This window comes from Pollicipes pollicipes, unplaced genomic scaffold, assembly GCF_011947565.3.
Source record: "Pollicipes pollicipes isolate AB1234 unplaced genomic scaffold, Ppol_2.1 Scaffold_4219;HRSCAF=4965_pilon_pilon_pilon, whole genome shotgun sequence".
NCBI classification, from domain to species: Eukaryota; Metazoa; Arthropoda; class Thecostraca; order Pollicipedomorpha; family Pollicipedidae; genus Pollicipes; species Pollicipes pollicipes.
Window position 1 is genome coordinate 4228780 of NW_023596448.1, and position 24419 is coordinate 4253198.

Consider the following 24419-nt stretch of genomic DNA (forward strand, 5'->3'; position numbering starts at 1 on the left):
CTCTCTCTCTCTCTCTCTCTCTCCTCGCTCTGTCCTTGAGAATGACCTCGGACATGCAACAATAATTCCTGTTATCAGACCAACGACCTCGTCTTGGATGTAGGTCCTTTCCTCGGGTACTCATCTGCCTGATTAAGTAATTACATGACACGAGTCATGCCCCGGGTCATTTGGCGCTGAGCCAACTCGGCTATAAGGAGACACGCTAGCTTTCAATCTTATTGCAATTAGCATAAGGAGTGTTGTCTTGGTAATATAGTAATACCTTATGTCAAGGCTTGCAAACGTAGGTACACGCAAACCACGTGTCCCATTTTAGACCACCTTATTAGCCATTGCGTCGTCTCCCCCCGCGTGTCCTATCGTCCTATACGTTATAGTCCTATACGTTACAGCTGCGTTGACAGTGGCGGATCCAGATACGTTACAGCTGTGTTGACAGTGGCGGGTCCAGGAGGGGGCCGCTGGGCCATGCCGCTCCGCTTGGAGCCCTCCGAGGCCGCGCTCTGTTGCCGGGGGCCTTATATGTCCACTTGTAGGGTCAATCCAATCGCTAAGGGGCCTTCCACGTTGCCATTGATCTATTCGCATTTGCTCGGAGGGCCCCACGCTTTCGTCGGGCCCGATCTGCTGGCATACCGGGGCTCTCTTGTTGGTCAGGAGCCCTTTGCAGATTCTTCCCACTCGGCCGAAAGCCTATGTACGCTATTGCTGACATATGCCTACATGTGGGGCTCCGGCCTCACATGTGAACCTGACTGGGTACTCTCGGTACAGAACGCACTGAAGCACTCGATATCTTTGGGCCCTATACATAACTGCTGGTTGTCACGGAAATAAGACTTGTAATCGAATTACTGAAAGGGGATTTTCCACATTTCAAGATACTGAAGCAAGCTCCAGACATGATCCTCACTATATATGTATATAACCTCACTTATACCTATCGGCGTGCTTTTGAGTATAAAAGCCTGCTCTAGACAACCTAATTTCTCTGTTTAGTACGCATGCTCCACAGCAGGCATGTTAATTACGCCATCGTACCTTGCACAAAACTGATTACGAGCCAGTAATTGCCGGCCGTTGTGTATGGAAAATCTCTCCCACGACTGCCAAATATTAACGACTTGACAACTATATTCTACTTGGCCTTGATCGCTGCATGACCAATGGGATGGTAGGAATTGAATGGCGTTATTATGGCGTCATGGATACCTGGGTGCCCTTGAAACAGTCTCCCCGAAAAGTCTACGCATCTTCGTGGTCGTGTACCTCAAAATCTAGAAGGGTGAAGGTCTTCAGAAGGGCGGGGATGCGAACTGCACCGAATGATCTTCAAGAAGGCGATATCATTTCAAAACCTCGCACAAATGTGGAAAACTCCCTTACGTGCCTCTCCGTACCGTTCCCGAGGCATTTCCCCGAGCTGTGGGTGACCCAAAGCGCCGCTGGCGGTGCAGCGAGCTTGTCGTTATTCCCTTGGCTCGGCTCGGGAGCGCAAATACGTTTAACACCGTACGCTAAACGAGTAGCGTCCGGTGCCCAGCTATTCTGCTGGCGTCGAATGGTCCAGAGGGTCGGACGCGTCTCGACGCCCGAGGGACACTGAAGGAGATCCAGGAGACATCTCCTGCGTATCTGGGGAAGGAGATCTGTACGTGGACGGTTCCTTCCAGGAATGAATGCAATCCTACGCAATGCAATAACCTGCCTAGAAAATGTCATGCACTGATAATAGAGCAAAAAGAAAGCCTTCAGGATGTTTGGCAAGTAGATAGGTACGATGTAGAAGCAACAAATTTACAGAACCCCCTATTCCGGTCATTCTTGAGACATCACGTCGAACATGTTCAGTCCAGTGTTAGTTCCAGCAGACCAAAACAACGTAAATACTGTCCTTTTGCTAATATTGTGTACATGACATCCCGCCGTAGCGCTATGGCCTCAATTGCCACCATGTGTTAGAGTACTACCTCCGGTGTCCACTCGTTCGAAAGCACCGCCATTCCCATCCTAAAGCAAAACTGACGTCAGAACACTGTGCTAACGCGCCAAATTTTAAATCACTGGATGCATGTAGGCGCGTCGAATATTCCGATCGCGCGTGTGATCGCCTCCGTGACGAGAGCGCCACGATCAGGTCCGAGGTTTGCCACCGTGCCGTAGGTTGGCTTTCACCCGGTTGGCCTCGCATTCAGCCACCAGGCTGACGCGAGAGACGGGTCGCTCTGGAGACAGTGACTAGAAACAGCCACCTGGCTGACGCGAGAGACGGGTCGCTCTGGAGACAGTGGTAAGAAACAGCCACCTGGCTGACGCGAGAGACGGGTCGCTCTGGAGACAGTCACCAGAAACAGCCACCTGGCTGACGCGAGAGACGGGTCGCTCTGGAGACAGTGACTAGAAACAGCCACCTGGCTGACGCAAGAGACGGGTCGCTTTGGAGACAGTGGCCAGAAACAGCCACCTGGCTGACGCGAGAGACGGGTCGCTCTGAAGACAGACACCAGAGACAGTCGAAAAAAACATCGCCCACCGCGTCCGCGACTCAGCGCTGGGGCACAAAACATTATATTAAACATGAGACATTCCATTCCGCATTCAACATTCTATTAACCGTTAAACATTCCATCCAACATTAAACATTGCATTGGACTTAGACTTTGCGATGCCATGATAACGGTCTACTTTGTGGACTCCGTTTGGTTCTTACATTGGCTGCAAGCCGCCCAGACAGGCTGCCGGCTAAGAGATATTGAAAAGCTCTGTCCGATTAACGCAGAACCGACCGCATCCACCATTGCACCGCATCCGCACGGTGCAAAAATAGGTCTGCATTTACCAACACCTTAAGCCCGCAATGCCTTCTCCAAGAGGCATTGCGGTTGGTTCAACAGGTCCCTGTTGGGAGCCCCAATGCCTCTCCCATCATGCCGGCCAAAGTGGCAAGAGCCACGCCGGGGCAAAATGGATTGGCCCCATTTATTTCTCAGGCCCCACCGCGTTGTTGAAATGGTTCGCAACGAACAATGCCGACAATAGAAAATCGAGGAGCTGGACGCCAGGTGGCGTTGAAAAATGCGTCCCACCAACTGGGTTAGTAAGCAATGTATCTTTGTGCAGAATGCTGAGCCCGGTGTTCAAACATGCAATCAAAGCCATCCAAATGTGGGATCCGGATAGGTGCTTACAGCTAATCTTTCACGGAGCCTTTGGTGGCTCAGATTCTGGCGTAAGTAGCGCCTGCTCTTCAGTCGCAGTTATGTCAGCGCTAAGCAGTCACATCGAAATATGTAGGGTACCTGGTAAAACATCTGCTAATGGCCTCCATTCTTTGCAAACATGAATGAGTTCATACATGTGATGAATATACACGCACACACACACACGCACACACATACACCCACCCACACACCCACACCCACACCCACACCCACACCACACACACACATATGTATATATGTATGTGTGTGTGTGGGTGGGTGTGGGTGTGGGTGTGTGTGCGCATGTGTGTGTGTGTGTGCATGTGTGTGTGTGTGTGTGTGTGTGTGTGTGTGTGTGTGTGTGTGTGTGTGTGTGTGTGTGGTGTGTGTGTGTGTGTGTAATGTGTATATATATATATATATATATATATATACATGTATAAATGCATATAAATGCATGTATGTATGTATGTATATATACGGATATGTATGTAAATATATATATATATATATATATATATATATATAAAATAGTGACGAATGTATTTAAAGAGGTAATAGCGACCACTCTCTGACACAGCCTGTGGTAGTTCGGAGTATCTTACGGCTAGACTTGAGCTAAGGCGTTCACTTTAGATATTGGGCGAATTCGCCGAAACCCGTCCCAAATTTGCAGGGGATCGGAGGCTTTGATGTTTACGCCTCGACCCCCCCCCCCCTTCCTAAGAGGAAGTTGCTGGTCAATATACATCCATATAAGTGTCCGTATTCTTGGCGGATATCCCCGCGAACTCTCATTAAAAGAATGTTCCACACCTGTATGGGGTTTTGAATTGAAATAACCATGTTGAAGATCATTCGGCATGGTTCACAGCCCTGTCCTTCTGAAGACCTAAAATATCTAGATTCTGAGTTACATGACGACGCGACACAACCAAACCCAGGTTATTTGGTTACCCAAGGGTTTTGCCATGACACCGACCGTGGCAGTAGGAGTATATTCCGCTGAATGGGTCAAGCTTGGTCTAATTTAGCTCAGGTCCAGTAAAGCTACATTCACGTGGCATATTGGCGCTGCCGTCGCGGAAAAATGTGGCGTCCAGAAAATATCGTACGGCAGTTCGAGAAGAAATCTGGTACCGTTTGGTGCCGTCTGTGTCTTCACTTGAGATGTCGCATCGCTGGCGTTTTATGACGCGTATGGCCAGCCAATGCTGATATGTGTGTTACATCACGGACGTTTTAGAACACACCTTGACAAGTTACTACAGATCTCGCTGCGAGGAAATTGGCTGTTCGTGGCTCGCTTCAACGAGCAGATCAAATAGCAATGCATTAGGATTTCAGGGCGCCTTCCCTGCGCTGCGCCAGCCACGCATGAGGCTGGCATTGCCTCCATAACGCGACCGTCCCGTGGACCTCTGACAGGCCTTCAACCCTCCGTGTTTTCGCGAGATCCGATTAACCCGGTCACAGTTCGGACGCGAAACCTTTCGAAATGGGCTGTGTCGCGACCAAATGTCTACCCCCTCACGAAACACGACTCGAACGGACCTGACGCACGGCACTCTCTGCCACAGGTACTTCCCGCACCGCACCCCGATACTCCCCCTCCCCCCTCCCCCCTCACGAAACACGACTCGAACGGACCTGACGCATGGCACTCTCTGCCACAGGTACTTCCCGCACCGCATCCCGATACTCACCCTCCCCCCCTCCCCCCTCACGAAACACGACTCGAACGGACCTGGCGCAGTGGCACTCTCTGCCACAAGTACTTCCCTCGCCGCACCCCGATACTCCCCCCCCCCCCCCCCCTCCGCCCCGGGAAAAGACGCCTGCAGAACGCCCAGGCCGACAGGACTGACCTCCCGGCGTGGCCTCAGGCGCCCAGCTCCGGCGCCGCGCTCCGGTCACGTGACGCCCCGCGGCGCCGACCCGGCCGTCGGCGGCCAGCGCACCCGGCCGTCTGGTCGAATGCCCCGGGGCGCCGTTGGTCGCCGCGCGCAGACGGCTCGCCGGGCTCGGGGACTGCGCAGAGGCGCACGAAGCAGGCAGAGAACAGGAGTGGCGCGGACCGAGGCCATAGGGGGGGGGGGGGGGGTCGATGCGTTGAGCTTGGGTTATTATGACAGTATTTGATAAACCACCATGCGCCAACAAGAAGCGACGCGGAAGGAGTTAACAAGAAACGGTACGTTTCGCGACAAATGCAACTTTAAACCAACATTATTACAGGCGTATGCATGTAAGAGCTTTCCGGGGTACCTATTCCCCCATACGCACACAAACATCAAAGTTATCACGTGCATTGTTCATATGCGCGCGAATGGATGTTGGCAATGACATATTCGAGGTAGACAGGTCAAGTTGAATTAATCCTGCACAGCTGGTCCACGCCATACGCAGAGTTTTGCGCGTCTGTGGTGAGGCTAACCTGACTATTCTATGAAATATTTTGAGTTGCGCCCTCCCATTCCTGGTTCCTGCGTACGCCATTGCAACATACATGTGTACGCCGTGTATTTTTGCATGTGGCATTTCGTCTCGCGGCGATTGGCATGCGGTGAACGTACTGCGCTCCCAAAACAGCTGGTCATTCGTCACTTCACACGCAGTGCCCCAGGTGACACTCAATGCTTGGGTGTTGCCGACTGGGGGGGGGGGGGGGGCGGTGGGACGAGCCCTGTGCTGCTGTTGTTTCAGTGCTAGACCCCCAACTATGTGGGCCGGGGACCAGGTGGCCCCCAAAAATGCGCAAAGTTACATGGAGGATGTAAGGGGAAGGATAAATTGAGGACGCACAATGGATACGCGATGGATAACATGGGTGCAGGATGTACGACCTGTCTTTAAAACAGACTTCTGGTGTTCAATGTAGTTATTGCAACCTGCATGCGATTCCTAGACATGGAGTGTAAATTCACAGGTTTTTTTAAAGTATATCCTTGGCTGTCAAACTGAATGTTGACAGGCATGCGTTTAAATTTCCGGAAGTTGTGGAGATGGCGAAACAAGTGAAATCACAGCCAATGCCGAAGGCAAATATGTTATCCGTTGCATGCCCTTCTCACCTAATCTCCCTCCATTTAGAAAACTGCACAGTTGCATGAGCGCGAAAACCAGCTGAATGAAGCACGGTGATAAACGCGGCTTGTTCTGCGAACGGAAACGAAAGAGCCTTTGGCGTGTGGCTAATGCGCTCGTTACCCCGCTCATCTATCTGGGTGTTAATTAGACGAGTGCCCGTTATAACTTCGAAGCCCAGCCCCCAACTGAATAATTTCGGGCAAAGTTGACGTGTCACGGACCGACTCAAACTCGTCTCTCCAAATGAGATTACAATAGCCGATAGACGAGTGCAGTTCTGGGAAGAGATCGCGGGCGCGGCAAGTCCCCTTTTGATGATCTTCCGCCCTCACATGATAATGTGTACGTCAGTGATGTGTATTAAGAATGTGTTGGGATCTCTACATTTGGACGCATGGAGATTGACTTGGAGCCCTGCCTTTCTGTCTACTTTTAGGCGCAAGTCAGAGTTACCTGAATGCATGCTGTGCCATACTGTATATGTAGGGCCGCGCCGTACTAGATTCGCATGTCTGGCTACAGTCAGCTGACTGGCATGCCTGCCCATTCCATTATATATAATATATATATATATATATATATATATATATATATATATATATTGTTCCGTTCGCCAGTGGTACAGATTTGCAGGTTTGGGGGTGGGGCAACAGTTGCAGATGTTCAGATTGAGTTTTTCGCAATGCAGCAGTAGAATCGCCCTCAGACGTGCAAACTACCGCTTCGGTCACCCGACCATTTTGGGAAATAAAACCTCGCCCTCGGTCTCAGGAAAATGAAACTGGAACGGTTCAATCGGTCCGAAGTTGGGACTTTAATCTCTCAGCTATAATTTGATGTGACATTTATTGCAAGTTTCAGTCTGAATATACCCGTGACTGATATTCGCGAAAAGGGCACAGGCCGAGATGTTTAATTCAGACATCTTCTTCGCACATAAAATTGACACGACTCTCACCGGTCTCTTCCGAAGCTCAGACCCAGATCTCCTCGGTATGTGCAAAGAAATCTCTTGGGCGAGGCAAGGTGACCTTTGTAAAAAGGCCTCCGCAGAATGGAATATGTTGCTTCATACTAAATATTCCCCAATATTTTGCTGTGAACATGAAGCTTGGAAACAGTGGGAACAGAATGGTGAAGCATGATATGACGCTCAAACAGGGACGTAGTCAAAGGGGCACATGGCGCAACACCCGCTGCTTCCGAGTTAGGAATTTGCACTAGATACTGAGTGATTTCGCAGAGATTCGCATCGCGGGAGTTCGGAAAAAAAACTACCAAATTTTTCCCCTCTTTGCCTCCATTCCAGCCTCGGGGAAAGTTCTGACTACGTACCTGTGCAGGATGAGCAAATAGTGGGGAGTTATCCCCCGTCCTGAAGCCCACCGTAGGGGTTCGTCAGGACACATTCCCCTTTCCCCGCCGCTCGTCTGATGCTTCGTCAAGGGAGTTGGTAGAAATTCGCAGGAAGTTCTGAAGTTAAAAGTGTTAAATTCGCACGAGCTCCAAATTCGCAGGACTTTGGAAAAAAACTGTCCCTTGCCCCCTCCCTTCCTCGAAGAAAGTTCTAAGTTTGCAACTGCTCATAATGACTGCAGTCGCAGCGACGTGGACGACAAAGATTTTGCGTGACGTCCCGTGGAATCTTTGCTGGACGCGCAGAATATTTCCCCGCAACTCGATCGGAGTGAGACAGAAATGGCACAACAGCCTGAAACATAACGCATGCCACGACCTATCCCGAGTGATAGTGAGGTGTGTTATGCGTTACAAACAACATGATTTAATAGTTTTCATTGTTAAGAGCACTCATAGTACCTGCCAACGGAAATATCATTTCGTTGCATGTGCAATTATTGTGAATACAATTAGGAAGGTGTAACAGAAACAGGAAACGTGCCGCTCTGCGAGCACGACCAGCAAAGATTCTGCGTGACGTCACGTAGAATAGAACATTCCTAGTGCGCTGCGGGTACACCCCAAATAATGAAGGATTACCCCTCCCCTGAAACGCACCGCACCGGTCTGGCAAGACACTCATCCTTTCATCCGTTGCTTGTCGAATGATTTGTCAAAGGGTTTAAGCCAGATTTGTGTGCATTCAACCATGATCTGGGACACGGGCGACTGCGAATTTATTGCGGCGGCGCTGTGCAGCGGAGCGCCCTCACCGCGTTCCCCACGATGTAATAACGCTTCCGCAAATCGACATCAGCCGCTCCTGCCGGCTCCAAGAGATCAACTTTAATGCCACCATGTGCGAATCGATACTACGGGATTTGCTGCCGGCTCTTCGAGGTGATCGCTTCTCACCAGCATTGATCGTGAATTCAGTGCCGTGGCACACATTTATCGGTCCACCATCCCGAGCCACCCACCCTCCATCAAATAGCAAAGCTGCCACTACGGACGTTGTCGAGAGGTACAAGGTGGTAGCATACATCAGCAGGATAAGACGGACGACTGGTGTGATACGCATGGTTACGCATTTCATTCCCTGCGGTGGCATGGCGATTTATTTATTCATTCCACATGATCGGGTCAATCCACAGTAGTCTGGGTATTTTCAGACCGTCGTCAACTTACATGGTCGCAGTACAGGTTGTATGTCAATAAAACATTGTGTCACCCTCGCACCAATTCCACACACACACTACACACAACGCACGTCTGCTGAGTAGATAGTCGCAGTTGCTGGATGATTGACTGCAGTTGCTTCTTGACGTGGTCGAAGCCGCTGTTGGTCTGCGGTGCTGAGGTAGACGGCGGGCGGCGTGCAGCTCCGATGATAGTAGATCGCTGAGTGTTCAGCTTGATGCTCAGCCATAGGGCCTCTGCGCGTGACGCCGAGTTGTCGGGGAGGGCTGCATTACCCCTGGCGACCTGCAGAGACTGTCTCGTGAAGACGGCCACACCCCGCCGGGTCTCTGGCGGCCGCTGAGCCTGTCTGACAGGAACATGTTGTGCCCTGGTGGGGTGACGAGACGGTCCGAGTGCCAGCCCTCAGGCTTGTCTCCGTGAAGCACAGGATCTCTCCCAGGAACCTGTTGTGCCCTGGTAGGGTGAAGAGACGGTCCGAGTGCCAGCCCCAGGCCTGTCTCCGTGAAGCACAGGATCTTAGCATCTCCGCGCTGTGGCTCCGCTCGAATATCTGGCAGTTTATGCAGAAGGGCTCAGTCCGTATTGGGTGACCAGAGGCTCTGCTTCGGTACCATAGGCGAACCGTGCCGGCCTAACCAAACGAGGCCTAACACCCGACCGACACCGGCGTCACTGCTGCTCAAACGGCCTCCGTCAGCCGATCGCAATCCCAGAGCACGGGATGTGGGGCGAGCCTGATCTGTCAGATGCTCCAGCCTCGCGCTTCGGCATGGGGCTGGTCGGCCCCAGCTGGGGTGAAGCGTTCTGAGCGCCGGCATCAGCTGAAAAAGGCGGACTCCGGCCTCGACGGGCCTGCCAATTCGATTTACAGGCATAGCTGTTCGGCGAGCGGAACAGAGCGTGCGCTGCTGAAAGCTGAAGGGAAAGCCGTACATTTCCGGAGGTAAGCCTCGAAGCCTCACCCCACGCTTCCGACGCGGGATGGAATGCGGCCCAGTCTCGGACTGTTGGCACGCGGTCCAGCCGTGCGCCTGTCCCACACGTTGTGTTTTAGGAGTGTCTGTGTTTCCGGCCGCTTTCTGAGAAGTGTGCCGGCGGAAAAGTACGCGAGATTACTCGAGAATATTGAGCAGTGGTGTGGCCCGGAAGCGTGGGAGCGAGTGTAAGGTGAGTGAAGAGACAAGATGAAGCGGAGAGAGAAAGAAGAGAGAGAGAGAGAGAGAGAGAGAGAGAGAGAGAGAGAGAGAGAGAGAGAGAGAGAGAGAGAGAGAGAGAGAGGAGAGAGTGTGTGTATATATAAACTCGCATTCCCAAATGTTTAACGTATTTCACAAGACCGTCCTCCATTTGGACGGAAAGCCGTCACCTTAAATCGCACCAACCATGCCAGCTGAATCCCCGAGCACCAATTTCCCGACTGATCCTCGCGCTAAATTCATCGTTAGCTGGTGGGCATTCTGGCCGCGCACGCTATACACTTCCCAGGCCCATGGGCTCTTTTGTGCCGGGAATTGGTCGGCGCGCGGCTTGCGGCCCGCCCGCTAACGACGTTTTCAATTTGGAGCCCGGTTGCCGAGCGCCGCGTCCGTGTGTGGCGCAGCCTGGCCCCAGCAGGCGGGAGCCGCCAGCGGGCAGGTGGGACACGCCGGCCGGCGAGCAGCCTGGTCCCAGCAGGCAGGAGCCGCCAGCGGGCAGGCGGGACACGCCGGCCGGCGAGCAGCCTGGCCCCAGCAGGCAGGGGCCGCCAGCGGGCAGGCGGGACACGCCGGCCGGCGAGCAGCCTGGTCCCAGCAGGCGGGAGCCGCCAGTGAGCAGGCGGGACACGCCGGCCGGCGAGCAGCCTGGTCCCAGCAGGCGGGAGCCGCCAGTGAGCAGGCGGGACACGCCGGCCGGCGAGCAGCCTGACCCCAGCAGGCAGGAGCCGCCAGCGGGCAGGCGAGACGCGCCGGCCGGCGAGCAGCCTGGCCCCAGCAGACGGGAACCGCCAGCGGGCAGGCGGGACACGCCGGCCGGCGCGCGGCTGGCAGTGATGCCCGATGCCGCTGCCCTGCGGCTGGTCGGATGGATGACGGGCCGGACCGCGAGCCGGGCCCCCGGGATTCTGTCGGGAGTGCGGCCGGCGGCGGGCGGGCCCGGCTCACAGCTGCGGCAGCGCTCGCGAGTGACAGGCGCGGCAGGCGAAGCCGGCGCACAGTCGCGGAGGAAGGCGGCAGTCGTAGGCGCTGCCGGCGAAGTCGGCGCGCAGTCGCGGGGGAAGGCGGCAGTCGCAGGGTCGGCCGGCGAAGTCGGCGCACAGTCGCGGAGGAAGGCGGCAGTCGCAGGCTCAGCCGGCGAAGTCGACGCACAGTCGCGGAGGAAGGCGGCAGTCGCAGGCTTCTCGAACAGTCAGGCGAGGAGGACTTGAAAGGCCCAGGTCCAGGGCACAGGTGCGGCATGAGGACTTGGGCGCCCGTCACCCGACACACAGCTCGGGAGGACCGAGGAGGACTCGGGCGCCCGTCACTCGACACACAGCTCGGGAGGATCGAGGAGGACTCGGGCACCCGTCACTCGACACACAGCTCGGGAGGACCGAGGAGGATTCGGCAGCCACATACCCAACACGGATTTACGGGGAGGTCACACGCTTGCCCCACAGCTGGGTTAGTATTCGCCATTGCAGGACTGCTGAGACAGGGACGCACCCAGGCGAGGATTTGAAGAGAGGTGACAGGTCCCCAGTGGAAACAAGCGAGGAGAAACGGTGCGACGTCTTAGCAGTGAGCATTTTACATGCGGGCACAGGGCCTGTAAGATGTCTGGATGTTCACATATGATATCATACAGCATTGCGCATTGTTGTGTAGATATAAGTCTTCGAACGGCCGGAGGAGCAAAATATATTTGACAGAGCGCCAGGGAAGCGGCCAGGATTTTCTAAAGGGAAAGGGGACGGAGCTCGGTGCGCACGCAGTCACGCCGATTTTCAATTTCGTGTTGTCAGCCATCTATGGGGGAAAACAATCTGGGACCAAAAGCGGGGCACTCCCTCCCGCTTAGCTGCGCCGCTACAGACGCCCACAGCATGGTCGTACACTTGGAAGCAGTAGCGCAGGCAGGGGGCACAGAGGGCACGTGCCCTCTGCCCTTAGATTCCGAGGGGACCTTCGGGCCCCTCTGAACCTACGATTAAGGGTCCGATTTGAGGGCCCTATTTGAGAGCCGAAGGGCCCGAAAAGCCAACCAAGGATCGTATTCAGGGGCCGCGGTCCGCAGGGCTGGGCACTCAAATATCAGCCAGAGGGCCCTGCGCGCTGATCAGCGGCCCATCAAGTCCATCAGGGCCTATAGTTCGGTCAGGCGCCACCAATAGCGCACGGTCGGCTTCGAGGCGGCTTGGGCTTAATGGCTCGTTTCCCAAGCAGTGGCAGAGCCGAAGCCAGTGATTTACATTCCTCCGGGCCCACAGCACCTAAGAGAGGCCCTGCGATATCAAGGGGCCCCGAGTCGCCCAGAGGCAGTGTTTGAGGAGGCCCGAAGAGCCTAGAGGGCCCACTCGGGCCGACGATCAAGACCCCGGTTGGAGGATTTATTCAGGGGCCCAGACATGTGAAGAAGGACCCTCAAATAACGGTCAGATGTCTCTTTGCGCCGATCGGGGCCTCCCTGAACTGATGTGGATGTGTCTGGGGACCCACTTCTCAATCAACTATAAAGCCGGGGCCAGTGATTCACACTGGTCGAGAAGCTTGTACCTGTCAGGGACCCATAGCACTTAACAGAAGGCCCTGTGCTCGCAACTGCCCCGAGCCGACTAAGGGAAGTGTTAGATGAGGCCCAAAGAGGGGCCCGGGCGGCCCACCGGAGCCGACTATCAAAGGCTCAGTTGGATGGCATAAGAGCCCGAAGGGCTGGCTGTAGGTCACATAAAGAATCGCTGCACGTAGGGTCGTGACCTAAAATATCGGTCAGAGGTTCTCTTGCACCGTTTTAGGAACACCTGAGACAGTACGGGTATCTAAGTCGGTCAGAGACCACGAACATCGAACAGTCGGCTCCATATCCATCTAAGCCCTTGAGACTCATTTATCAAGCAGGAATAAGACCGGGGTCCGAGATTTGCAATGTTCGGGGTCTCTGACAGAATGAGGAGCTCCTGTGTGGGTTAGGAGTCAAAGTGCCAAACAGGGTTCCTGTGGCAGCAAGTGGTCCCGAGTCGGAGCGGTGTTTGAGGGGCCCCGAAGAGGGATCGAAGGGTCTCTCGAGACCAAAGTTCAAGGGCCCGATGAAATGGCTGAAGGGTCCGAAGGGCTGGCTGGCAGTCACTTAAAAACCCGCTCCTTGGGCCGTGATCTCAACTGTCGATAAGATGATCTCTTGCACGGAGAGGTATTTCTGAGACAGAGCGTTCCTCTATTTCGGCCAGAAATCATGAGCAACGAAGAGTCAGCTCCGTGCTATTCTGAGCTCTGGGGCCCATTTCCCAAGCAGGGGCAAGTCCAGGCCTGTGATTTACGCTGGTCGGGGCTGCTGTATCGCTCAGGGACCACAGTGCCTAACAGGACATGCCATGTCGACATGGGGCCTCGAACCGGTCAGGAGAAGATGTGTTCAACAGGGATGGGGACGGGAGCCCGAATGGCAGAGGGTCTCTTGCGTTGGGCGCGGTCCTCTGATGATTGAAGGAAACAAGGACTTGTGATGAGTGTTCACACTGAGGTAATAGAAGAGTCCTATTCCAGGGAGGGACCTCACTCCTGAACGATGGGCCCTCCAACCTTTTTCTGTTTCTATCGTCTGGGAAGTCGACGCTGCGTGGCCTAAGGAGACTGCAACACCTGACATCGAGTCTTTTGCTTCTAAGATATGCGAGCGCGCATGCTCAAAACTACTTTACATAATTTGCACCACTAATCAATTCTGGCTGAATGCTGAACATCTTCAGACACACACGGTCTGGCCATATTACTACAAATTGGTGGCCCATTTTGATATTCAATCTACATTCGCGGAATCCTTGCCATTTCTGTAGAGCCCAGAAAATTCCGACAAAGTTTCCTGAGTTCTATCGGATTAAAAAAGCTCCACATTTACTTCATGCAGTCATTTAACACGTGTTTTTGTCACTTCATTTATTATAAACTCAATACAGAATTGATATCACGTTAGCGTCTGGCCTACATTTCATTTATAAAGCGTAGAAATGTGATATATATATATATATATATATATATATATATATATATATATATATATATATATATATACATATATATATATATATATATATATATATATATATATATATATATATTGGGGGTTTGGCTGCTTGCTGCACTGCTCGGCCTGGAAGACGAGACCGTCACGCTCCTATCAAATAAACCGTCCGGCCTTGCGAGCGGAGTCGGATGGCCACTTGACCGGCTGTAGCTCCTCCAGCAGGGCATCGACGCATGACTGAGGGCGGGTGAGTAATCCCCCGTGGAGAATCACAACGTGGATAATCCCCCGTGGGTAATCCCCATGGGTAATCCCCCGAGACCCCTTACTCAGTCAGACCGGCCCGCCGCCTTTCCGTCTGCCTGACTGGAGTCTCCGGTTCCTGGCCTGCGTCGGCAGGCAGAGATCAGGTCAACAGCCCCGAGGACACGGCGCCGTGGGGAACCGAGTCTGGAAGGTCACCCCAGCTCCCGCGGAAAACCGAGCCGGGGAGGTCGCCCCAGCTCAGGCGCGGACGCCGGCAGGGCCCGGCTGTCCCCTGGCGACCGCTACACACATTGCTGCTGGAATGGGGCTCGTTTGGAAGTTTTATGGCGCTCGATGCGTCTCGATCGCTGGCCGGCAGACTGGCGGCGAACGGGTCCCTGTCGCTGATGACGGGCGCCAATGGGCTCCTCCGCCGGCGCCACACTCGGCTCCCGCTCGGATGGCTGCCGTGGGAAATCGTGTCGCTCATGCGACCTCAGCACCCGAAACGGTCGGAACGGAACGGTCGGAGCGGAACGGCTCAACGACCAAGTGTGTCCGGATTTGTTGCCTTTGTAAATGCATTATTGGGGTGGCTTTCCTTCGCGAGCAGAGCGATTGTTGTCGGTCTACTCTACTGTCGTGGTCATGTGGCGTCTGACGTCTGGAATTAGTGCGTGGGCCTGGCTTACTGAGGTCTTGATGAAAGGCATAGGACAGACAGACAACAAGCCATTGTCCCCATGCTGACCACTAAAGCAACTACGTGCAAAATGCATGCTCTCAAACGCAGCCTCGAGCGGGGACCCTCTGTTACGGCATACTTGTATGCCATGACCACCTGTCCCTCCGCTCATATGGAGAAATAGCATGTGTTCAGGCTTGGCAGGAGTGAATCCAAGGGGAACAAATGGGACGACCTCCGCACCCTAACGACAAAACGAATTCTTGGCTGATTAGAAGGGTCCTGGTTGGAGAGATTTTAGAGCCCGTTAGCTGTCCAGGGCCCTACGCTGTTGAGAGGGGCCATATGCGTTGACCTGCCGTACAATCTCGGCCGCTCCCGCGCCTTTCACATTGGTCTCGGATTCTTCCCGTTTGTTCCGAGGGCTCTATACTTCTGTTGGGGTCTCATGTGCCAACCTATAGTGGTGCTCGCGACCACCTGGGGCCCCTTCATTTTGGTCTCGGGTCCTTTCCAGTCGCTCGGAGGGCTCTGTGCTCTATCCTCGGGTCATATATTGTTATCTCATTGTGATTTGAATGGAATATCTTCTGCCTCGCTCTTGTAATGGAGCCTCCTGTCGGCATGATAACACATAAAATTTGGGCGCCGAAAAATGCTTGTTTGTTCTGTTTTGCCCTCATGGCGGGCGGCCCAATAACGCATCAACCTAAAAGCAAAAACATAGCATTGAAAGGGGTCGGAGGTGATCCTGGAGCCTCTCTTCCTACGAAATATAGGTTCCGGCCACGTTTACCATGCCTTTTAAGAAGTTCCACCCATTCCTGGTTGTGATGTCCCTGCCGGTATCAACTCATATTGGGCATTACGCATCGGATGCTCGCTTATTGGTATCGGACAGCATGGCTAGCTAGGCATGAGAAGAGGGTAATGAATATGCCCGTGTTGTTACAGGCTTGCTGCTTCAGATCATTACTTCCGACACGCACGTCCTGGCTTTCGGCGTGAATTGAGTTTTGTGCTTTGAAGGCACAAAAATACCGTGAATATGGCAGTAAAATGGCCGCCATATATTCGTACAATAACGGATGGCCTCAGACATTCACGGTGCACCGGTACCAAAACAAGACCGTATATGGGCATAAAACTGAACACCGCTGCGCTCCCGGAAATTCCGGGAGCGGTCGAATATGAGGGCCAGGGAGCTGGTCAGTAAATTTTCCGTAGCACACCCCGCAACACGCTGCCTTGTGGGCAGGGCTTAGTTGTGTAAATTGCAAACTTTAAAGACAAACATCCCTTAAGTGTCAAACCGGAGCAGTGCGAACAGTTAAATGCCTGAGGACTGTGATACGCGCGCGTGATGGGAAGGTCTCTTGAACTTTAAAGTGATCTGAAATCCGCAACAGCCAAGGTGGGTAGGTGTCTTAATGGTAGAACATGCCGTGCATGTGGGATGGCAACAATGACTGGACAGTTTTGCCAACAATCCACACGTTTACAACCTGGTGATGTGTATTTCATGACTTGCTTTGTCCAGGACCTCTCAGATCAATCTCGCAAGGTTAGGTATGAGAAGCATCATAGATGGAATAATTGTCCAGACTATTGTCTTGGCCAGATTCTCTTGTGCTCATTTCTTTTTTGTCATCATTTCCCTTTCAATTTTCCAATATTTGTCAATATCAGACTTCTGTCACATATTTAGGTAATTATGCCATTCAGTGATTAGAAGAATGTATGGATAACTATGTGGTAAATAGATGTGGGGCATACTAAGTCATGTAGCTCCTTGCAGATGGTTGGTAGGAACATGTCATGCCATGGGTTGAACTATGTCTCTTGAGATTGGGGGGCAAACTTTAATTGTAAGGGCTGAACTGGTACTGGAGGGATAACCTGGTTTGAAAAGGTATTTTGAATAAAAAACATTGAAAACATGCATTGCACTGGCAATACTGGAGCAGACTGGAGAAATACTGTAGTCAGTCATTTGTTAAACTAATTTTGATGTGTGTGGATAATGATGTTCAAATGCTTGTTGGCAGAACTTGTTGCTTATACTTGCACCCACAACCCAGGTTATGCTGGTCGAATTCACCGAATAATTGTGCCATAACCTAAACTTCATCCCTGCATGGTGTTGCCACATGGCCACAAGCTGACCTTTCCATGCCAGTCAGATCAAACAATGCACCCATTCTAAGGCTTGTACATAATGCTTCTGAATCACAAACACACAATTTTTTCCAACATTGTGGAATGTGGATATCACAAATCATTTTTGAAGTTAGAGTAAGAGCAGCTTGTTATTTTCATAACCATTCTTTGGAAAAAAGTCAGGGCATAACACCTTAATGTGATGCAAAATCTTGTTCACAGATGTGCCCTTTAACATGGCATTGTCTCCCATCATGCCTTCATGCATGTGACTGAAACTGTCAGCTTTAATTTTTTAATTCCTCATAGCTCTGTGGATAGATTGGTAATGTTAAGTACCTTGTCTTTGTTTTGATACAATAAACATTGCTCTTTAGGGTTATACAGACACATTAGGGGAATTAGATACAAATCAAAAGCAGAAACCTGATGTTATGCTCAAGGGATTTTAGGACCTGTGACACCATGCAATTCTGTCTGTTTCCTATGTTGTTTAAATATCCCAAAACATTGATTCAAACATGACTTATGTGAAGGTGGATGTCTGTGATATTGCATGTACTGGTATGGTACACTAGGCTAAGGAATGGCTGCCTCTAAAGCTATATCTTACACCCTGATCGGTACAACCACACAAGCTAACCAGGGTTGCCCCCCTCGCACAGCACCACGATGCCTGGCACACTGGCCGCGTCGAGCCTGCAGGAGCTCTGCCTGCGCCGCTTCTGCCTGCACCTCTCCGAAGTGGCCATCAGCGGCCTGAGCGCCGAGCGAGCCCGGCAGGGTGCGGCCGAGGCGCGCTCGCACCTCGTGCAGAACGCGCCGCCCTGCTTCTTCGAGGAGATGGCGCACGCAACCCTGGCGCTGGTCAACAAACACTTCTACAACCCCAAGTAAGGGGCGGTCTGTGCAGTGCAGCGGTCCCGTACCCAGGCCGGGCCAGAGGCTGGTGAACAGCTGGACCCGCTGTCTGCTGCCAGGAAAGGCTCGGAGCTGGCATTGTGGTTTGTTGTATGGCTGGCATTTGATGGCGAGGACGAGGAAAATGTGTATGTGGTGGTCTTTTGTTGCTTATTTGGTTCAGAGCAGAAAACTTGGCGGTGTTGTGTCATGTCAGCAGTATTTTGATCAGATAAGTATCGCCTCATGATCATGTTTTAGTGGAAATTTCTTGGTTTCGTTTCTCGGATGCAGCTACTTAACGGAGGGCGGTCAATGACCGGAACGACCATAGCTGGCTTCTGTCTCCTGCTCGCCGACAAAGGCGAAGGCCCCCGTACTGCCCCAGCCGGCCTAACCCCATGATTACCCAGGATCTCCGCGCCCCTCCGCTATCCCTCGCTCTCCTTCCCGGTCGCCGCGCTCGCGCGTGCTCCCCATCAATCTTCGAAAGCGTCTGTGATATTGAGCGCTGATAACCGTGACCTTGAGCGCCGATAACCATGACCGTGGCGCCGGTAACCGTGACCTTGAGCGCCGATAACCGTGACGTTTAGCGTTGGTAACCGTGACCTTGAGCGCCGGTAACCGTGACGTTTAGCGTTGGTAACCGTGACCCTGAGCGCCGGTAACCGTGACCGTGGCGCCGTCCGGCAGACACAAGCCGCACCGACCGGCGATGGCCGAGGTGGCCGGCTGGCTGCTGGGGGAGCACATACGCCACCTCAGTCTGGACCAGTGCCGCATGCTGTGCGACCGGCTGGCGGTGCCGCTCGTGTTCGAGAGTCTGGCCCGCATGCCCCGGCTCGAGGCGCTCGCCATCGGCCGGCTCAACTTCTGGAAGATTCCCGAGCTGAGCACGCTGGCGGACAGACTGACAGGTGGGCCACAGCTCCTCCCCCAGACAGGCTCACAGGTGGGCCACAGCTCCTCCCCCAGACAGGCTTACAGGTGGGCCACAGCCCCTCCCCCAGACAGGCTTACAGGTGGGCCACAGCCCCTCCCCCGGACAGGCTTACAGGTGGGCCACAGCTCCTCCCCCAGACAGGCTCACAGGTGGGCCACAGCTCCTCCCCCAGACAGGCTTACAGGTGGGCCACAGCCCCTCCCCCGGACAGGCTTACAGGTGGGCCACAGCCCCTCCCCCAGACAGGCTCACAGGTGGGCCACAGCTCCTCCCCCAGACAGGCTTACAGGTGGGCCACAGCTCCTCCCCCAGACAGGCTTACAGGTGGGCCACAGCCCCTCCCCCGGACAGGCTTACAGGTGGGCCACAGCTCCTCCCCCAGACAGGCTCACAGGTGGGCCACAGCTCCTCCCCCAGACAGGCTTACAGGTGGGCCACAGCCCCTCCCCCAGACAGGCTCACAGGTGGGCCACAGCTCCTCCCCCAGACAGGCTTACAGGTGGGCCACAGCCCCTCCCCCGGACAGGCTCACAGGCGGGCCGCAGCCCGCCCCCTGGACGGGCTGACAGGTGGGCCACACCCCCTCCCCCGGACGGGCTCACAGGTGGGCCGCAGCCCCTCCCCCGGACAGGCTCACAGGTGGGCCACACCCCCTCCCCCGGACAGGCTCACAGGTGGGCCGCAGTCCCTCCCCCGGACAGGCTTACAGGTGGGCCATAGCTTCTCCCCCAGACAGGCTATCAGGTGGACCACAGCCCCTCCCCCGGACAGGCTAATAGGCAGGCCACGGCCCCTCCCCGGAAAGGCCGTCAGGTGGGCCGCAGCCCCTCCCCAGACAGGCTGACCCCCTTCCCCCCAGACAGGCTCACAGGTGGGCCACAGCCCCCCCCCCCCCCTGGGTGGGGAAGGTCGTGTCTGGTGGGGAGGGTTGATGCCCAGACGGGCAGGGCCCTTGTCTGGACGGGCAGGGCTGGTGCCGGAGTGGCCGATGGTTAGTGGCAACCTGCTACCGTTGTGCCACCGCTCTAACACTGCTCTGGCACTGACACTGACACTGACATTGACACTGACACCGCGCCGCCAGGCCTACCAAACCTGACCACGCTTCGTCTGGAGTACATCTGCCTGCCGGCCATGCTGCAGGGGCTGGCTGAGAAGTGTCCCCGTCTGCTGGAGCTCAGCCTCAAGGACTCGGAGAAGATCTCTAACGCGGAGGTGCCCGAGATCGTGCGCTGTCTGCAGCTGCACGTGCTCAACATCAGCGGCACCTCCATCACAGGCAAGTGGACGGAGTGTGCGGCGTTACGATGGGAGCACATGATTTTGTAGTGAGGATCTTTGTTGACCAGTCGAGTGGAACATGGGATGCCTTTAATCACTGTGTTTGCTCAGTGTTTCGCCTGGTCTGCATTATGCCTGATGTACATCGAGTGTGCATTCGAAGGCATGGGTTGAAGTTTCCGGGCATATTTTTGCAGCTTTTTGTCACGTTATTTCGGAAGTAAATGCATTCCAAATGAAATTGCTTTAATGGTATTACGATGTGTATTAGCCGCTAGGCAGAGTACGTTTCGTCGCGTGGGTATTTAATCCCCCCCCCCCCCCCCCACGCCTCTCTTGCTCCTTGCTCCAGATCGTGTCATTCCTGTTAGTGAATAATATTGCTCTGCCAGACAGGATCGCGCAGAGGCCATTACAGAAGCACGCTGCTGCGGTATCTGCGTCCTTTGCCAGGCTGCGTCCCTCCATCCGTTTCTCAGCGGGTCGCTTTGCCAGGCTGCGTCCCTCCATCCGTTTCTCAGCGGGTCACTTTGCTAGGCTACGTCCCTCCGTCCCGTTTCCCAGCGGGTCACTTTGCCAAGCTGCGTCCCTCCATCCGTTTCTCAGCGGGTCACTTTGTACACGGTCTGGTGAAAAGTTTGGTATTCTGTGGGTCAGAACCCAGGGTCAACGAACAAGCACTTGGTGCCGTCCCATGGCCACGGGGCCGGTCAGTGCGGACGAGGACGCGCGCGGACGGAGTCTTTGATCAGTGAGGATGTTTTTAGCCTGACCGGCTCAGCCCGGTCGCTATCCTCTGCGGGAACAGACATTGCGTCACAGCCTCAAGCAGACTGCAGCCGCAGGAGCGGCGGGTTTTTGAAAAAGCTGCACTTTATAAGCTCCAAGGCATTTGCATACAGACCGATCCAGCAGGCGTGATTTTCCAGCAGCGTTTAATTTCGGCAAGGTGTTCCACTCACCGTTCAACTAGCATGAGAACTGTTAAAGTTGCAAAGTGAGGTTGGGCTTTACAACCGAGACCACGTGTCCACGTTCTGGCGTCATAGCGGCATTAGGCGGACGCGGTTTACAGAGACTGGAGCGGACAGACGTGTTGGTAGAAGCGTGAGTGCGTTTGTGATGTGTAGGCGCGTCAGTAATTAACCGGCCAGGAGGCAGTCAAGTGGCCTGTTCGGAGGCCGATATTTACTGAATCGCGCCGTCGCGCCTGACGGGAAGAGATTGGGTCGGAGAGCTGCGCAGGTGCGTGCTTCAGTTACGTCAGTTACGTCCGCCCAAAATATTTGCATTTTGGCAGTGCTTTGATGGGAGCGATCGGAAATGTCATATTGATCTATTTCGTCATCTAGAATCGGCGGATTCACAGGCAGCCTATTTCCAAGCGATGACACGCGTGGCTTGGTGCGCGGATGCTGCTCAGTGAACCTCCGCCTTCGGAGCTCCAATGAAAGGCGGGCTTTCAGTGCAATGATCAGGCCCATTGGTAGGGTTCTAAGAGGTGTCTGGTTCACCTGCGCAATGTGTCGGAGACGCCTTCAGTGGCCTGACCTCCACCTTTTCGCAGCGAGGTGCGTGATGCAGAAGCATACAGAAGCCGTGCTGCGCCATCCTAACAAGGCTCGGTAATGAATAGTTGAATACTTGGGCCGTAATATGGACCACCGTAATATGAGCTCTATATCCTGAGCCAACATAATGACAGGCGCAGCGTGGCCGTCCCCCCCCCCCCCTCCCCTTCTCAGTACAGCGCAGTTCTCCTCGCAGCTTGTTGACCTGCAGCAGTGCAGGCGGTGACCGCAGGCGTCGCCTGCCGCAGGCTCCGGCTCCTGGGACATCCTGAACGCGCTGCCTCTGCTCACCTCGTTCGAGCACTGCCCGTTCAACTGCAACTCGGGCCCGTTCCTGTTCGACTCGCGCGAGGCGATGCTGTCCTACATCTGGGACGTGCTCAGTCCGGAGGGGCGCGCCCTCAGCGCTGGCCTGCCCAGCGTCACCGGCCAGATGGCGCTGCCGGCGCGCCGCGCCCGCCAGCCGCCAGGGGCCGGCCCGGCGGCTGAGGCTGCCACAGGCAGGTCGGAGGAGGCGGCCCTGGTGGAGGCTGCGGAGGTGCCCGCCGGGGCTGGAGCGGCCGCTGCGGAGTCTGCGGAGGGGCCCGCAGAGGCGGGCGCAGGGCACCCAGCGGAGACGGTGCCGGCGGAGGCTGCTGATGGGGCGTTAGGAGAGGCCAGTGTGGGAGTCACCGCGCGGGAGGACACCTCGGCTGACGGGCGGGCGGCTGGCGCTGTGGGGCGGTCCGCACCGGGTCCCGGCGGCTCGGATCCGCCGCCGCCGGCGGGCGGAGAAGGCGCCGCGGCCGGCTCGGATGACGTCAGCGGTGACGGGGGCGCCGCCGGAGCCGCGGCGTCAGACCCGGCCGGCGGCGCCGCCGCGCCGCCGCGCGAGCAGTCTGTCGGTACCGACCGGAGCTCGGCCTCTTCGTCATCCCGCCGGGCGTCGCCGTTTCCCCTGTCGCGCAGCAGCTCCGACACACAAACGCCGCGCGTACTGGGCATCGAGAACTTCTGGCTCTTCAACCCGAAGACGGAGGAGGTGGCGCTGGCGCGCCTGTGCCCGGCCGTGCGCCGACTCCGGCTCGACTTTGTCTTCCAGGACATCGGCCAAACACCGGACCTGGGCGGGCTGTCGCAGTTCCAGCACGTGACGCACCTCGAGATCAACAGTTTCGACGCGCCGCGCTTCTCGGTCGTGTCGGAGGTGCTGCGCCACCTGGGTGGTCGGCTGACGGAGCTGGCGCTGCACGTGTGCGACGACTACACGGCCACGGCCGCGCTCGAGAACGCCGTGGCGCGCTGGTGTCCCGGTCTCGAGCGGTACGCCTTCACCGGAGACTACTCGGTGCGCCTGCCGGCCGAGCGCGGCGACGACGAGCTGGACTTCGGCCGGCTGCGGCGGCGGCACCCGCGCCTGCGCGAACTGCGGCTCGGCGGCTTCGTGACCGGCCGCCGCCTGCTCTTCCTGCTGGCGCAGGCGGCCGAGCTGCGCGTGCTGCGTCTCGATGGTGAGCTGCGCCACCTGGACGACGCCGGCTTTCGTGAGCTGCTCGCTGTGAACGCGCTGCCGCGCCTCGAGGAGTTCTGGGTGAACGTTTCATCCGGCCTGACGCTGGAGGCCGTGCTGCCGCTGTTGTTCGACCCGACATGTTGCTTGCGGCGGCTGGGTCGGCTCAGCAGCCTGCAGGGCCTCGATCGGCAGAGGTTCCTCGAGCTGCGCAGCCAGGCGCGCGCGCTCAACCTCGATGTGGACCTGGTGTGGGTCACGCCGGGTGTGTGAGTTGTGTGGCCCGGGGCGCGCGGCTCCAGCTGGGGCGGGGCGAGCGCGCGGCTCCAGCTGGGGCGGGGCGAGCGCGCGGCTCCAGCTGGGGCGGGGCAAGCGCGCGGCTCCAGCTGGGGCGGGGCGAGCGCACGGCTCCAGCTGGGGCGGGGCGATGCGCGCGGCGCAGCTGGGGCGGGGGCGAGAGCGCGCGGCCCCCAGCTGGGGGCCGGGGCGAGCGCGCGGTTCCAGCTGGGGTGGGGCGAGGGCGCGCAGCTCCAGGCTGGGGCGGGGCGCATGACGGCTCGCTCCAAGCTGGAGCGCCGCCGGGCCGCTGAGGACAGAGGCCCAGCGGGCGTCCGCTGGGCGCGTGACCTTCCTCCACCGGCAGGTGTTGATGATGAGGTCGGGACTTTGCTTGCGCCGCGCCTCAGCTGTGTTGGTGCAGACTGTGCCGGGGCTTCTATATTGGCCTCGGAACAGGAGCCGCGGGTGATGTGGGCGGCTGCCGCGGAGGTCATTCGGTAGCACGAGTCCGCTCTTGAAGCTTGTAGCGAGTCAGGGTGCGGGAACGCGATTGGGCGGGACGCAGGCGACCGCCTGGATTGTTGATCACTCAAAGCGGCATCGCTAGTTTGTGCCGTCTTTCAAGTTTGAACATATTTTACCTCACTGACTGTTGCATCTGTTGCATGTTAGTTTTTTTTAGAAACCTTCTCAGCGATCGACCCAAAGCGACCACAAGACGCTAGGCCGTCATGTGGACTCACATTAGGTTAAGCCAGCGTGTGGAGTG

General features: G+C 55.7%; 2 protein-coding genes across 2 annotated transcripts in view; one reads left to right on the forward strand and one right to left on the reverse strand.

The window, feature by feature from the left end:
• stg1 (stargazin-like protein) overlaps nt 1-11881 on the reverse strand; it is a 117067-nt gene extending 105186 nt beyond the window's left edge. The window contains exons 1-3 of the mRNA XM_037218545.1: nt 11844-11881; nt 11061-11116; nt 10496-10855 (exon numbers count right to left, since the gene is read on the reverse strand). Of these exons, the coding sequence (XP_037074440.1) occupies nt 10496-10855; nt 11061-11116; nt 11844-11881 (454 nt within the window). The remainder of the gene's footprint in view (nt 1-10495; nt 10856-11060; nt 11117-11843) is intronic.
• A 4314-nt stretch (nt 11882-16195) lies between these two features.
• Nucleotides 16196-23644, forward strand: LOC119095690 (uncharacterized). Its single transcript, XM_037218546.1, has 7 exons — nt 16196-16438; nt 17850-18077; nt 18781-19004; nt 20115-20309; nt 22131-22635; nt 22831-23209; nt 23342-23644. The coding sequence occupies exons 2-7, from the start codon at nt 17857-17859 to the stop codon at nt 23642-23644; spliced, it is 1827 nt and encodes a 608-aa protein (XP_037074441.1). The 5' UTR covers nt 16196-16438; nt 17850-17856.
• The last annotated feature ends 775 nt before the right edge of the window (nt 23645-24419 follow it).